Source organism: Sus scrofa, chromosome 9 (assembly GCF_054392235.1).
Source record: "Sus scrofa isolate SSC_HxYL_T2T_F1_AM1 chromosome 9, Sscrofa_HxYL_maternal_Yorkshire_Landrace_v2.0, whole genome shotgun sequence".
NCBI lineage: Eukaryota > Metazoa > Chordata > Mammalia > Artiodactyla > Suidae > Sus > Sus scrofa.
This window is the reverse complement of record NC_139391.1, coordinates 12181980-12196403: the sequence shown is the minus strand read 5'-3', so window position 1 is coordinate 12196403 and position 14424 is coordinate 12181980. Positions and strand designations below refer to the sequence as shown.

The 14424-nt window shown below is 39.0% G+C and overlaps 2 protein-coding genes across 3 annotated transcripts in view; both read left to right on the top strand.

The window, feature by feature from the left end:
• LOC100511652 (glycerophosphodiester phosphodiesterase domain-containing protein 4) overlaps positions 1-14424 on the top strand; it is an 882168-nt gene that overhangs the window by 378212 nt on the left and 489532 nt on the right. The window lies entirely within an intron of this gene.
• The window catches only part of RSF1 (remodeling and spacing factor 1), a 157534-nt gene that overhangs the window by 109411 nt on the left and 33699 nt on the right, over positions 1-14424 (top strand). Inside the window, exons 6-8 of one of the 2 annotated variants that reach the window (XR_014814231.1) lie at positions 3437-5184; positions 6966-7172; positions 13729-14023. Coding sequence is in view for 1 of the 2 variants with exons in the window: in NM_001142834.2 (NP_001136306.2) it covers positions 3437-5184; positions 6966-7172; positions 13729-13833 (2060 nt within the window). In the remaining variant the exon portion in view is untranslated. 2 annotated transcript variants of the gene reach the window in all.

Here is a 14424-nt window from a genome sequence, read left to right as displayed (position 1 = left end):
TTGTAATAAAGTCTCAGCTGGTAAGCAGTCCAGGTCTAGTTCAGCAGCCATCCTTAGTGTGTGGCTTTAATTTTTCCCTCTCCAGGTATTGTGTGCAGACTCTGGACAGAAAGAAGGGTAGGGGGCAGAAGGCATAGGTCAGCTGAACCCTGTTAAGTCTCACTAGCAGATTTCCTCTTGCATCTCACTGGCCATAAGTGGTTCACATGAGCCCTAGCTATAAGGTGTCTGAAGAGGCAGGTACTTTCCTGAACAAAATCAGAGTTCTGTTAGCAAGAAGGAAGAGGAGATAGGTACTGGATAGACAGTTAGTGGTGTTCACTGCTAACTTACATAGGAACATTCAGTGTTTCGTTACCTACTGATTCTGTTTGAGATGGTTGGAAAGCACATAATAGGTGCTGAGTGAATATTTGTTGAGTAAATGAACGAATGTGCTTAAAAATTAAAAGCCCATAGGAAGTAACACTTGTCTTGAATCACCTCAAGTTTGTCCAGCAGTGTTGCTGCTGCCTTGTGATTTTAGAGGTGAATTTTTCCTTGAGTTTTGCCACTTCACATTTCATGTCTTTTAAAAATTCATTTGCATTTTCCTTTGGACAGAAAATGGGGGAAATGCTTGTATAACTGAATAATCCTTTTACCAATTATGATTGTGCTGAAAGTTTCATTTTATGGCATGGTTTTTCTCTCTTCAATTTTAGGGATACATCTGTGTGATCTAGGAGCTAAAGTAATAGTTGTTGTCGTGGTTTTTCTCTTGAAAGAACTAAGCCCCCCCACCACCACCAAAAAATTTTTAAAGAAGTTCTCTTGTGGCACATTGGGTTAAGGATCAGGTGTTGTCACTGCAGTGGTGTGGGTTGCTGCTGAAGTGTTGGTTTGATCCCTGGCACCAGAACGTCCATGTGTCTTGGACATGGCCAAACAAAAAAAGTACTAAGCCAAAACCAGAAAGACAAAAGATTGAATATTTTTGAGTTAAGGGAAATACAAGCCAGCAGAGAATGATTGTTGAGGTCACTCAGTCCACTTGCTTTATTTATACATGAAGAAATGAGGATCAGAAAGTTTGGATATATCCAAAGACACACCACTTGCTGGATCAGGATTAGTGATTAGACAGCATTAGAATCTTGAGCCTAATGTTATTTTTCATTTTATTCTGCTGTGTTGTAACTCAAATCAAAACCAAGTTAAAGGACTTTCTCATTCACCACCCCCAAATAAAAATAGAGTGTTATTTTACCTTGGGTGAGAGTCACAGTGAGATCCTGAGTTGCTTTTTGAACCAAAATATATAGAAGAAATAGTAAACTGTGTCCAGTATACTCTTTGTATTAGGCTAAAGTTATTTATAAAGGTGGTAATCTATATTTTAATTGTTAACCAGGGTGTTTGTTTAATTAGATTTCCTGATAGCTAACCAACTTCAGTGAGTAGGAATTTACTAAACCTACTTAATCCGTGGGAAAGGAAAGATATTCACTAGATCATTTCCGCCATGTCTTTAGATTTCTTAGCTGCATGCATGTGTTAAATCAAGGTATGACAATGTGGAGTCCTCCTGGGTAGCTCTGCCAGTTAAGGACCCAACATTGCCTCTGTAAGGATGCAGGTTCAACCCCTGGCCTCACTTAGTGGGTTAAGGATCTGGTATTCCTGCAGGCTGTGGCTCGGATCTGGTGTTACCATGGCTGTGGTGTGGGCTGCAGCTGCAGCTCCTATTTGACCCCTGGCCTGGGAATTTCCATATGCTGCAGTTGTGGCCGTTAAAAAAAAATATATATATATATATATATATATGACAGGAGTATGACTAAGGAGAGTATTGATACTCTAATCTCAAGTTCTCATTGGTTCTCAGCAGTTCTTTAATTTATTTGTAATATGTTTGAACATAAAAGAAATAGTGGTTTGTAATAAAAATATTTGTTTTTAAAAGAAGTATTGAATTCTTATTTAAAAAACTGGTCCTGCCTCATCTCATTTTATTTTCATGAATACATTGAAACTGTCTGGTTTATCAACTTGGTAAGAATCTGTTCAAAAAGCTTTATGTAATTCCTGTCTTGCTCAAACTTTGTTTAGAATTGAGTTTTTTCAGATAGGGTGAGGGAAATGTAGATAAAATGAGTACTTAGGAATTCTGAAACACTGTGCTCAGATTCCCTGAGCACAAGTGTCAAGCATGTGTGTACTCTCTGTCATCCCATTCAGAGAGTATGGTTTTTACTAAATACGGCTTTTATTACATTTAAATTTGCACTGCTAGGTACTCCATGAGAGCGGTAAATATATAGCCAGTAAGGCAAAAGGAGGAGTTGGCAGGTAAACATAAATAAAGTTCCTTGTCAAATGTTAACTTCTGCAGTGTTCAGTGATGACTTTTGGTAAGGTCAATTGTGGTATAACCACATTGAGGAGTGTTATATAATTAAATCCAATTTCTGTAGAGGTGTTTAATATCATAAGAAAGTATTAATGTTTCAGTAGGGAAAAAATGGGGCAAAATGAGCCCAACTTTCTCAAACATATATTAAGAATAGAAGGATATAATCTGCAATATCATTAGTGATTACCTCTGGGTATTCGAATTATGGACATTTTCTTCTTTTTTCTTTTTTGTCCCCACCCAGACCAAATGGCATATGGAGTTCCCAGGCAGGGATCGCATCCGAGCCTCAGTTGTGACCTGAGCCACAGCTGCAGCAACACTGGATCCTTATCCCACTGTGCCAGGGACTAAACCTGTGTCCCAGCACTCCAGAAATGGACCCCGTTGAGCCAGTGGGAACTCCTGGACATTTTCTCTTTCTCTATTTTTCATTTTCTGCACAGAATTATGTTACTTTGTAATCTGAATAAAACATCAAACTTTTCCCCACCCTGCTCATGTTACCAGTAAAATGACGTGTTCAGTGACTTGCAAAGAAGAACAAGTGTCAGTTTTTAGAACAGATTAAGGTCTTTTGGAAAGGTTTTATGTGGTATTCTTAGTTTCATATTTTTGAGCCATCAACTTGAGCCACATAGCTATTTGCATTTCATTGAGAACACTGAAGGTAAAAATATAAAGCAGAAATCTGAGTTTTATTTTTTTTATTTTTGGCGCCTGCCTGGCATGTGGAAGCTCCTGGGCCAGGAATAGAACCTGTGCCACAACAGTGACCCCAGCCATTGCAGTGACAGTGCTGGATCCTTAACTTACTGTGCCACAAGAGAACTCCCTTAACATTTTTTTAATATCTAGGTTGTACTTCAGAGTTTGATAATTTTCTTTACTGTCTGATTTTATTTTTTATTGTCAAATGTCTAGTGACAAAACCCACCTCTTTTAAGAGAGAAACTTCAAATGGAAAATATATTTTATGTTAAGCCTTATATATTTTGTAATCTTGAATGATTAGTCATGTAAACTTTTTCTGATTTTTAGAGGAACAGAAGGAAAATGAAAAGACGAAAAGTGAAGAGCAGCCTATAGATTCAGAAAACTGTTCTACACCCAATGCTATAGAAGAGACTACTGTGAAAATAGAAAAGGAAGATTTAAAGGAACTTATAAAACTGCCAGTCATAGTGAAGCTAGAAAAACCTTTGCCAGAAAGTGAAGAAAAAAAGACTATCAAAGAAGAAAATGATTCCTTCAAGGAAAATGTCAAACCTGTAAAAGTGGAAGTGAAGGAGTGCCGGGCAGACCCCAGAGACGTCAAAGGCAGCCTGGAGAGGCTAGAGCCCGAGAGGTCAGATCCTGGTGGCAACGTTAAATCCTCTCAAGAAGCTACTGAGAAGTCTACTGAAGAAACCGAGAAACTGAAGAATGACCAGCAGGCCAAGATACCACTGAAAAAAAGAGAAATTAAGCTGAGTGATGATTTTGACAGTCCCATCAAAGGCCCTTTGTGTAAATCTGTTACTCCAACAAAAGAGTTTTTGAAAGATGAACTAAAGCAAGAGGAAGAGACTTGTAGAAGGATCTCTGCAATCACCACTTTGGGTCATGAAGGGAAACAGCTGGTAAATGGGGAAGTTAGCGATGAAAAGGTAACTCCCAACTTTAAGACAGAACAAATGGACGTGAAATTTTATGATACAAAGGAAGAGAGCTGTAGCTCCTCTAAGGACAGAAGTGTCCTCATGGAGGGAAATGGGGCAGAGTCCTTAAATTCTGTCATAACAAGTATGAAAATAGGTGATCTTGAGAGAGAAATGGTCCCTTTAGGGAAAGATGCCGATAGTTCAGTCTCAGTCTTAGAGACCCAGTGTCAAAAAAGGCACATAGAGGAAACTGATCCTCCAGAAATGGAAACCTCTCTTGAGACTTCTGAAATGGCAAAGGATCTCTCTTTAAAAACTGCTTTATCTACCACTGAATCCTATAGCATGAAAATTGAAGAGAAGTCTCCCAAAAGTAAGAAGGATAAGCGCTCACCAGTCCTAGAATGTCTTGAGAAGTCCAAAAAGACTTTTCTTGACAAGGACACACAGAGATTGAGTCCAATACCGGAAGAGGTTCCCAAGAATACCGTAGAGTCAGTAAAGGCAGGGTCTCCCAAAGCAGCTGAGCTTTCTCCATCGTCTAGCATGACTGGCCACTGTGAGAAGCTAGCCTCAGAAAAAGAAGTGGTAGAGTGTCCAGGTTCCACCGGGGGTCAGTCCCTCGAGAAAATAGACCCAGAAATTCAAAAGGTGGATTCTGAATCCACCAAGGTGGAAGTGGATAATCAGGACAGTGCCCAGGCCTCTGGCACAAGTGATCCTCCTGAGGGAAAGGGGTCTGGGCAAAAAAGCAAAATTAAGTATAAGTTGATTCCTGAAGAAGAAACCGCTGCCTCGGAAAACACGGAGATAACCTCTGAGAGGCAGAAAGAGGGCATCAAATTAACAATTAGGATATCCAGTCGCAAGAAGAAGCCAGAGTCTCCTCCCAAAATTCTAGAGCCAGAAACCAAGCCAGAGAAGACAGAAAAGGAAGAAGAAAAAACAAACGTAGGTCGTACTTTAAGGAGATCTCCAAGAATATCTCGACCCACAGCAAAAGTGGCTGAAATCAGAGATCAGAAAGCTGATAAAAAAAGAGCAGAAGAAGATGAACTGGAAGAAGAGTCAGCACCTTTGCAAAAAACTGACAAAAAAGAAAATTTGAAAAAAATAGACAAGGATACAAATGCTAAAGTAACCAAGGTAAAATTTCTCCTACTCTGAGTTTTCATTTTTATTAGAACTATTTGGCTCTAAGTGCTTGTACAAAGCTCTTGCTTTTGGTTAAAACAAGTCATTCAAAGATAACTAAAAACAACAGTAACAAAAAAGCCTTTCTTCCTATATCTGAGATGCCTTTTCTCGGTAGTTATCTCCAAACATTGAATTTCAGACAAACCTTTTCTCTTTTATACGCTGCATAGGAATATATTCGCTCTGTAAACTATTCAAGTAATACCTAACTTGTAGGATTGAAAAATGAACATTCCTCATTAACACTATTAACAGTTTGGGGTACATCTCTTTCTAATCTTTTTTCCGTATATTCATTTGTTATGTGCATAAATATTTACCCATCCACTTAAAAAATAAATGGGATCAAATGAATTCACTTCTCTCTGAGTTTTTCACTTAACAGAGTGTGTCTGAACTCTTTCCATATCAGTAGATATAGTCAACTTTTTGGTTATTGATTGGTCGTATGTAGTATTCTATAGCGTGGATGTACCTCCGTGTATTTCCATAGCGTGGATGTACCTCGGTTTATTTAACACTCCCTTGTTGATTGACATTTAGGTTGTTTCCAATTTTTCACTATTACAGGCAATGCTGCATTGAAGATCCTTTTGGACATGAGTGAGTATTTCTTTAGAATAGACTCCTAGAATTGGAATTGCTGGGTCAAGGGGCATAGGTGTTTTAAGTTTTGATAGCTATTGCCACACTGCCCTCCCAAAAAAGGCCCCATTAATGTACCCTCTCATCACCAAAGTTTGAGAGTGCCTCTGTTCCCTGTTCCTTAATCAGTAGTCTTAGAAGCCAAATTTTTATTTTCTATGACCTTCTTAAGCAAAATCTTAGACAGGTCTTTGGCTAGCCTATGGATATTTGTTATAATTACAAGTTCTATTTTTATTTTTGATTTATTTAAGTGATGAGATTGTTCTTAATCGTAAGTGATCCTTTGTTTCCTGAAATGCTGAATTTTTAAATTTTTTACTTCGAAACTAATTTCCCCTCGGTTTTTAGAATTATTTTGATCTTTGGTGGGACTCATACTGTAGGAGCGAAGTGAAATCTGGATTAAAATATTGTGAAGCCAAGTAATATAAAGCAGTTCCCAGCATTACAGACTTACTCTCTGAATAATACATTTTTTTAAGTTTGTCAGGATTTTTATATACAATTCTGACCTATTAAAATTTTTTAAATTTATCTCTAATATGGGGATTAAAAAATTTTGTGTAATAATATGTGAGAATCTAGTTAGTGCTCTACTATAGAGCCTTTGAAAAGTACATGACCTTTGACCCAGAATCCTCTTCAAGGAATTTATCCTAACCACGGAGTTGTATATAAAGGTTATATTTGCAAGGATATATTTTTTAATGAAAGTGAAAAAATGGAAAACTACCTAAATGTCTGTCTAATAGTGGATTAGATAATACTATGTGATGGCGTATTATACATACGTATGTATGAATGTGTGTGTGTGTGTGTATATGTGTATTTATATGACGTTGGAAGAATATTTTTATGACTAGGAAAAGTATTTATAAGACAGAATATTCATTATAATTCTCCCCTCCACAAAAATGGAAATATATACCAAAATTTAATAGTAGGTATATATCTGTTGATGAAGCTACATTAATTTTCCTTTTCTTCTTTGTATAGTCACTAAATATTCTGCAGTGAACATGTAATCAGAAGTGTGTCTTTTTAACATTCCTTTGTCAAATTGTCCTAATCTTTTATACAAGGTAAAACCCAAAGGCAAAGTTCGATGGACTGGTTCTCGAACACGTGGCAGGTGGAAATATTCCAGCAATGATGAAAGTGAAGGCTCTGACAGTGAAAAATCATCTGCAGCTTCAGAAGAGGAGGAAGGAAAGGAAAGTGAAGAAGCCATCCTGGCAGATGATGATGAACCGTGCAAAAAATGTGGACTTCCAAACCATCCTGAACTAGTACGTGCCGACCCAAATGAACGGTGTTCGTATTATTCACATATTACTGTTGCCTGAAGCAGCCTGACTCTTCTGAGTTTGATCATGATTTCAATTTTATGTGTGCAAAAAAACTCTTTATTTCTATTTCTCAAATAATAACCCCATTCTAGGGGGGATCAGGATCTTGTGTTCATTCTACCTGGTATATATATCCACTTAAGCATGCAGTCCTAATTTATTCTCACAAATCATTTGATTTATTTTAAAAAGAAGTGTTGTTTTTTTTTTTTCTTGGCTGTACCTGTGGCATATGGAAGTTCCCAGGCCAAGGATCGTATCCAAGCTGCAACTCTGACCTACACCATAGCTGCAGCAACACCAGATCCTTAACCCACTGCAACAGGCTGGGGCTTGAACCCCCACTGCCACAGAGACAAGGATAGATCCTTAACCTACTGCACCACAGCAGGATCTCCCAAATATTTCTTTTCTGTTCTTTTTCTTTAAAATTGTCTTCTTTTCCTTTAAGTTATTTTATGATGATATTTCTGAAGTGGCAGCTTTAAATGAGTAAGGCCTGAAGGCCTTGTTGCCTTTCTGTAAAAACATTTAAGTCAAATATTAACCTAGTAGGGCTTTAAATTTTAGAAAATGAGCAGTTCTAAAAAAAATTTAGGAGGATAAATTGTAAACCAGATATATTCAGAAGAATAGTGACAGATTTACATGAGACTTTCTTTTTTTTTTTTTTCTTTCCTGGTCTTTTGTATTTTTAGGGCTGCACCTGCAGCATGTGGAGGTTCCTAGGCTAGGGGTCTAATTGGAGCTGTAGCCACCGGCCTACACCAAAGCCACAGCAACGCGGGATCCAAGCTACCTCTGTGACCTACACCACAGCTCACAGCGACGCCAGATCCTTAACCCACTGAGCAAGGCCAGGGATCGAACCCACAACCTCATGGTTCCTAGTCAGATTTGTTTCTGTTGCACCGTGATGGGAACTCCCTACATGAGACTTTCTTAACTAGGAAGTGAGTCTTCAAAGACATACTAAATCAGGAAAACCAGTTCCTAACTTATACATGTATATATACAGTTCATAAGTGCTTTCTAAAGAACCTGTTGAAGAAACACTCTTGTCATACCCAATTCTATGTAACAGTTCTGTTCTTTTGAATAGATTTTACTTTAAAGGCAGACTTTACCTATTAAGTAGAAAGAGTCCTAAAGAAAAATGCTTCCACACAGTTTGGGTTGTATAGAGCAGAAACAAGTTATGTAAAGTTGCCTAGCACAGTTCCTGATATCTATTGTGTACTGGGTTAAAGCTATTTGCGATTTCTTTTCAGTTTTCTTCCTAAAATCATATCTGGAAACTAAATTCATCTGTGAGGTTTATCCTATCCCAGTAATTCAGAGGGTCCAAGTAAAAGATGTAACTAAGACAAAGAATGATTTTAGCTCCAAGAGAAAAAGGCGTTAAAATTACACTGAGAAGAACCCTTTTAAGCATTTTTATGATCATCAAGCTATAAAAGTTAGGTCAAGATTTTTGTGTGACAAAGAGAAAATTTGAGATAGTGGTCTTTTTTGCCTTCTAAGTCAAGTAAAAATCAATATTTGTGTTCTTTCCCTACCACTGTATTTTGAGTAAGGCAGCAATAAATGTCAGTTACAAAGGGGCATGAGGAATTGGAAAGTAAAATGAAGTGAGCAGAAATGACATCCAGGGAGTTCCCATTGTGGCACAGCAGAAATAAATCCAACTAGGAACCATTAGGCTGCGGGTTTGATCCCTGGCCTTGCTCAGTGGATTACAGATCCAGCGTTGCCGTGATCCTTAGTGGTGTGGTGCCACTGTGGTATAGGTCTCAGACGAGGCTCGGATCCCGTGTTGCTGTGGCTCTGGCGTAGGCCAGAAGCTACAGCTCCGATTCAACCCCTAGCCTAGGAACCTCCATATGCTGTGAGTGTGGCCCTAAAAAGCAAAAAAGAAAAGAAATGACATCCAGGAGTTAGAGAAAGTTGCATCCTCTTGGAATGAACATAGGATTTGTTTGGCTATTATAATAACTGCTCTGAATATCCCATTGCTGGGGACTGTACCTAAGAGAGAGGCATTGGAAACTGAGGTCCCAAATACGGTGGGTTTTTTATGCTAGATATTTAAGGATAATCCTCAAATCAGAATGTCAAGGAGCTACTATGTCTAAAGTGGCAGGGAAATAATGCTGAGTTAGATGTGGTCCTTGTTCTCAGAAGGAAAGAAAATCAGTAAATTCATAGACGAATAGAGAACTCTATGAGATTTTCTAGATGCTTTGGTGAAAATAAGTGGATCATTGCCTGAAACTTGGAAATCTCACATGGTAGTATTTACTGTAATGGAATTTTATCCTTTGTTGACGAATAGAGACAGTCATTTAGAAGTAAATTTTAAATAGTTCATGATATTCAGAGAAAGGGGAGAACCGAATGAGCAAAACTAGTCAGAGAACATGAGACTCAAACCACTCCTTTGGTGGAGGAGTGATACTGGTGTGTTCGTGCCAACACCGCTGTAACAGTAGAATTCTAAGAGTTCAAGTTGTGGCTAAGCGGGTTAAGAACCTGATTAGTATTCAATCCCTGGCTTCGCTCAGTGGGTTAAAGATCTGGCATTGCTGCGAACTTTGGCATTGGTTGCTGAGGTGGCTTGGATCCCATGTTGCTGTGGCTGTGGTATAGGCTGGCAGCTACAGGGTCGGATTCAACCTCTAGCCTGGGAACTTCCATATGCCACACGTGCGGCCCTAAAAATAATAATAATAATAATAATAATTCTAAATTTACTTTTAATTAATTTCATTATTTGAAATTTAATGAAATTTAGATTATTTTACCATGGAAACAATGTGATAAATAGAATCGGAGTCCCAGGTTAGTCTCTATATGCCTGTGTAAATCAATCACATAACTGAAGTGTAAATTTTTTTCTTCTTTTTTTTTTTTCAGGCCGTACCTGCAGCATATGGAAATTCCCAGCCTAGGGTTCGAATCCGAGCTGCAGCTGCTGGCCTATACACCACAGCCACAGCAACGCCAGAGCTGAATCCCATCTGCGACTTCATTTTGAAATCACTACACATGTGTGCACATTTCACCCCCCCACTCTAATCCTACCCCAGTACATGTTAATAATTCGGAAACTATATAAAATAAAACTATGTACAAATAAGTGAAGTGTAGATAATAATAGCCAGCTTTTTCACTGTCAAAGAGGTTACAAATAAGGCCAAAGGCTAGAATTAGCCTTGTGATGCTGGATTCGAGGTAGAGTTATTAGTATGAACTCGTGCTTATTTTAATATAGATGGATGTGTATACGTGGGTTGCTATCCGTAATGTGTTTCCCAGCTCTCTCCTCTGTGAGACAGTGAAGACAGGAATACCCAGTCATGTTGAGCACTCAGCACCCAGATTTCAGTTTCTAAATACCATTTTTCCAATAAAAGAACCAGTTCTGGGGGAAATGGCTGATTCTAAGCTTTAGGCAAGGAAAATGTAAGATGTGTCTAAATTACCAGAAAGTAAGGAAGTGCTTTTTAAAACATTAAAGAATGCAGATGAGTCCTAAGGACATAGGGGCCAACCTAGATCTCCTAGTTTATTCAATAGCTAGAACAATTTGAACAATAAATTAAATGACAATTTCAGATTATAACCCAAAAAATTTATTAATTGTCCTCATACAAATAAATAATTGAGTAACAAACTATAGAAATGATTCCTGGAAGGAATGGGCTGTAGGGGAAGGACATAGTGTCTTTACTGAAGAATTCCAAGCAGCAAAAGTAGAAGGACATACAGGAAATAGAGAGTCACCGTTAGAACACCACAGTAGCCATTACTGCAGCAAGATCCACTGATGGGTGCTAAAACTAGTGGATGAAACTTTAAAGGAAAAACAGGATATAGCATAACTTCAGCATATCTTCCCCCCAAATATTTATTAATAACTGTGGTAATTTTAACTTTGGAGTTCTCATTGTTGCTCAGCTGGTTAAGAACCAGACGTAGTTTCTGTGAAGATGCAGGTTTGATCCCTGGCCTCACTTAGTGGATTAAGGATCTGGTATTGCCACGAGCTGCGGCATGGGTAACAGATGCAGCTTGGATCATGCATTGCTGTGGCTTAGGCTGGCAGCTGCAGCTCTGATTCGACCCCTAGCCTGGGAACTTCATATGCCGCATGTATGGCCATAAAAAGAATAAATGAATAAATAAATAAATGAAATAACTTATATCTGCAAGTTCTATGCCGTGCTTCCTTTCAGAAAGTAGAGCTTAAGTCCTTACCCCTTGAGTGTGGGCTGGACTTATCACTTCTAGTTAGAATAGAATATGAAAAGTGAAAAGTAGTAGCTTTACAACTTTTGATGAAATCAACAGACAGTACCACAACCAAGTGATCAAAGTTAATATCACCAGTAATAAATCATATTGACATCATGTACCCCTAGATACGGTGCAGTGATAAGGCAATTCACTTCTGTATTATCTTCAGTCTTGTCATGAAAAGACATCAGGCAAACCTGAATTGAGGGCAGTCTGCATTATATCTGACTAGAACTCTACAAAACTGTCCAAAAAATTATGAAAAACCAAGACCAAGAAACTGTTACAGATCAGAGGAGATTAAAGAGACATGATGAAATGCAGTATAATGTCCTGGATTGGATCTTGGCATCAGTAAAAGGACAGTAGTGGAAAAACTGGTCAAGTCTGAATAACATCTATTGTTCAGTCAGTTGTTTTGTACTGATGTTATTTCTTAGTTTTGGTAAGTGTATGATGGTTATGTAAGATGAGTGGAAGCTGGGTAAAAGATTTAAGAGAACTCTGTCCTATCTTTCCAACTCTTCCATAAATCTAAAATTATGTTGGAGTTCCTGTTGTGGCTCATTGGGTTAAGAATCTGACTGGTAACCGTGAGGATGCGTGTTGGATCCCTGACCTTGCTCAGTGGGTTAAGGATCTGGCATTGCCGTGAGTTGTGGCATAGGTCGCAGATGGGGCTCAGATCTGGTGTTGCTGTGGCTGGGGCCTAAGACCAGAAGCTGCAGCTCTGATTTGACCCCTAGCCTGGGAACTTCCATATGCTGCAGGTACGGCCCTAAAAAAATAATAAAATTATTTTAAAATAAAGGATTTTCTGAAGATTAATTCATAAATATACCATTTTTAAGTTTCAGAGAGTTGGTCATCTTAAACTCAAATAAAAAATATAATCAAGACCAATTAATGGTAGCTTTTGTATTTGAAATCAGGACAGATTGTAGTTCCATTCCTCCCGTATTTGAATTTACATGATAAAAGGAGCCAGGAATGTTTCTTAGAAATAGGTAATTGAGGAGTTCCCCTCGTGGCACAGTGGTTAACGAATCTGACTGACTAGGAACCATGAGGTGGCGGGTTCGATCCCTGCACTTGCTCAGTGGGTTAACGATCCGGCATTGCTGTGAGCTTTGGTGTAGGTCGCAGATGCGGCTCGGATCCCGTGTTGCTGTGGCTGTGGCCTAGGCCGGTGGCTACAGCTCCAATTCGACCCCTAGCCTGGGAACCTCCATATGCCGCGGGAGCGGCCCAAAGAAATAGCAAAATAAAGACCAAAAAAAAAAAGAAATAGGTAATTGAAATGCTATTTAAAGTGGAAAGTGGGAGTTCCTGTCGTGGCGCAGTGGTTAACAAATCTGACTAGGAACCATGAGGTTGTGGGTTCTATCCCTGGCCTTGATCAGTGGGTTAAGGATCCGACGTTGCCGTGAGCTGTGGCGTAGGTTGCAGACGCGGCTCGGATCCCGCGTTGCTGTGGCTCTGGCGTAGGCTGGTGGCTACGGCTCCGATTCAACCCCTAGCCTGGGAACCTCCATATGCCGTGGGAGCAGCTCAAGTAAAGGCACAAAGACCAAAAAAGAAATAATAATAAAGTGGAAAGTGTTTTTTTTTTTTTTAATCCTGTTATGTGGTAGAAATGTTCATGATACTTCAGCTATAAAACTCTTATAAAGATTGTATTATTACATTCCTCATAGCATACTAAAAAAGGATTGTAACTCTAGTTCGCAAAATACCTGTTATTTTTCACTAAATTTTGTAGCTTGACATTTTCTTAGTGTTTTTCTTTAGAAATTTTAATGCTGTGTTAGGAGTTCCTGTTGTGGCGCAGCAGAAACACATCCAACTAGGAGCCGTGAGGTTGTAGGTTTGATCCCTGACCTCGCTCAGTGGGTTAAGGATCGGCGTTGTGAGCTGTGGTGTAGGTTGCTCAGATCCTGCGTTGCTGTGGCTGTGGTGTAGGCCTGCAGCTATAGCTGATTCAACCCCTAGCCTGGGACCTCCATATGCCGTGGGTGAGGCCCTTTTAAAAAAAAAAAAAAAAAAGGCAAAAAAAATTTTGTTTAATGTTATGTTAGATTCCTAATTACCACAGCTTTTTTATTATTATGTTTTATGCAGATAAAGAGTTTTAACTTAAGAATCATTGAATGTCAGTCACGGAGTTGGGTTGACCTTCATCTGTGGTTCGTTTCAGATTCTTCTGTGCGATTCCTGTGACAGTGGCTACCATACTGCCTGCCTTCGCCCTCCTTTGATGATCATTCCAGATGGAGAATGGTTCTGCCCCCCTTGCCAGCATGTATGACCCAGCTCAGTTCTGTTCTTCCAGTCTTCAATTTTATATTCAAATTAATATTTCTTGGAGTTCCCGTCATGGCTCAGTGGTTAACGAATCCGACTAGGAACCATGAGGTTGCAGTTCAATCCCTGGCCTCACTCAGTGGGTTAAGGATCCAGCGCTGCCATGAGCTGTGATGTAGGTCACAGACGCGGCTCAGATCCCATGTTGCTGTGGCTGTGGTGTAGGCCGGTCGCTACAGCTCTGATTAGACCCCTAGCCTGGGAACCTCCACATGCCACAGGTGCAGCCCTAGAAAAGATGGGAAAAAAAAAATTAATATATTTCTTGACAGCCACTAAACATCTTTAATTTTCAGAGTAGTTTGTAAATATTGCTTGTCTCCTTCAAATTTTTGTGATATTAGAGACTATTGGGGGAAAAAACTACCTTATATTAGTATCTTCTAGGTCTTCCCTTTATTCTTTTTCCAAAGCAATTCTCAGAAGACCTCTGGTTTTCTCATATTTCTCATATTATTTTTCTCATATTTGTTAAAGGTAGAAATTAAGATAATATACAAGGGAAGAAAGAAGTTTCCTGTTGTTTATC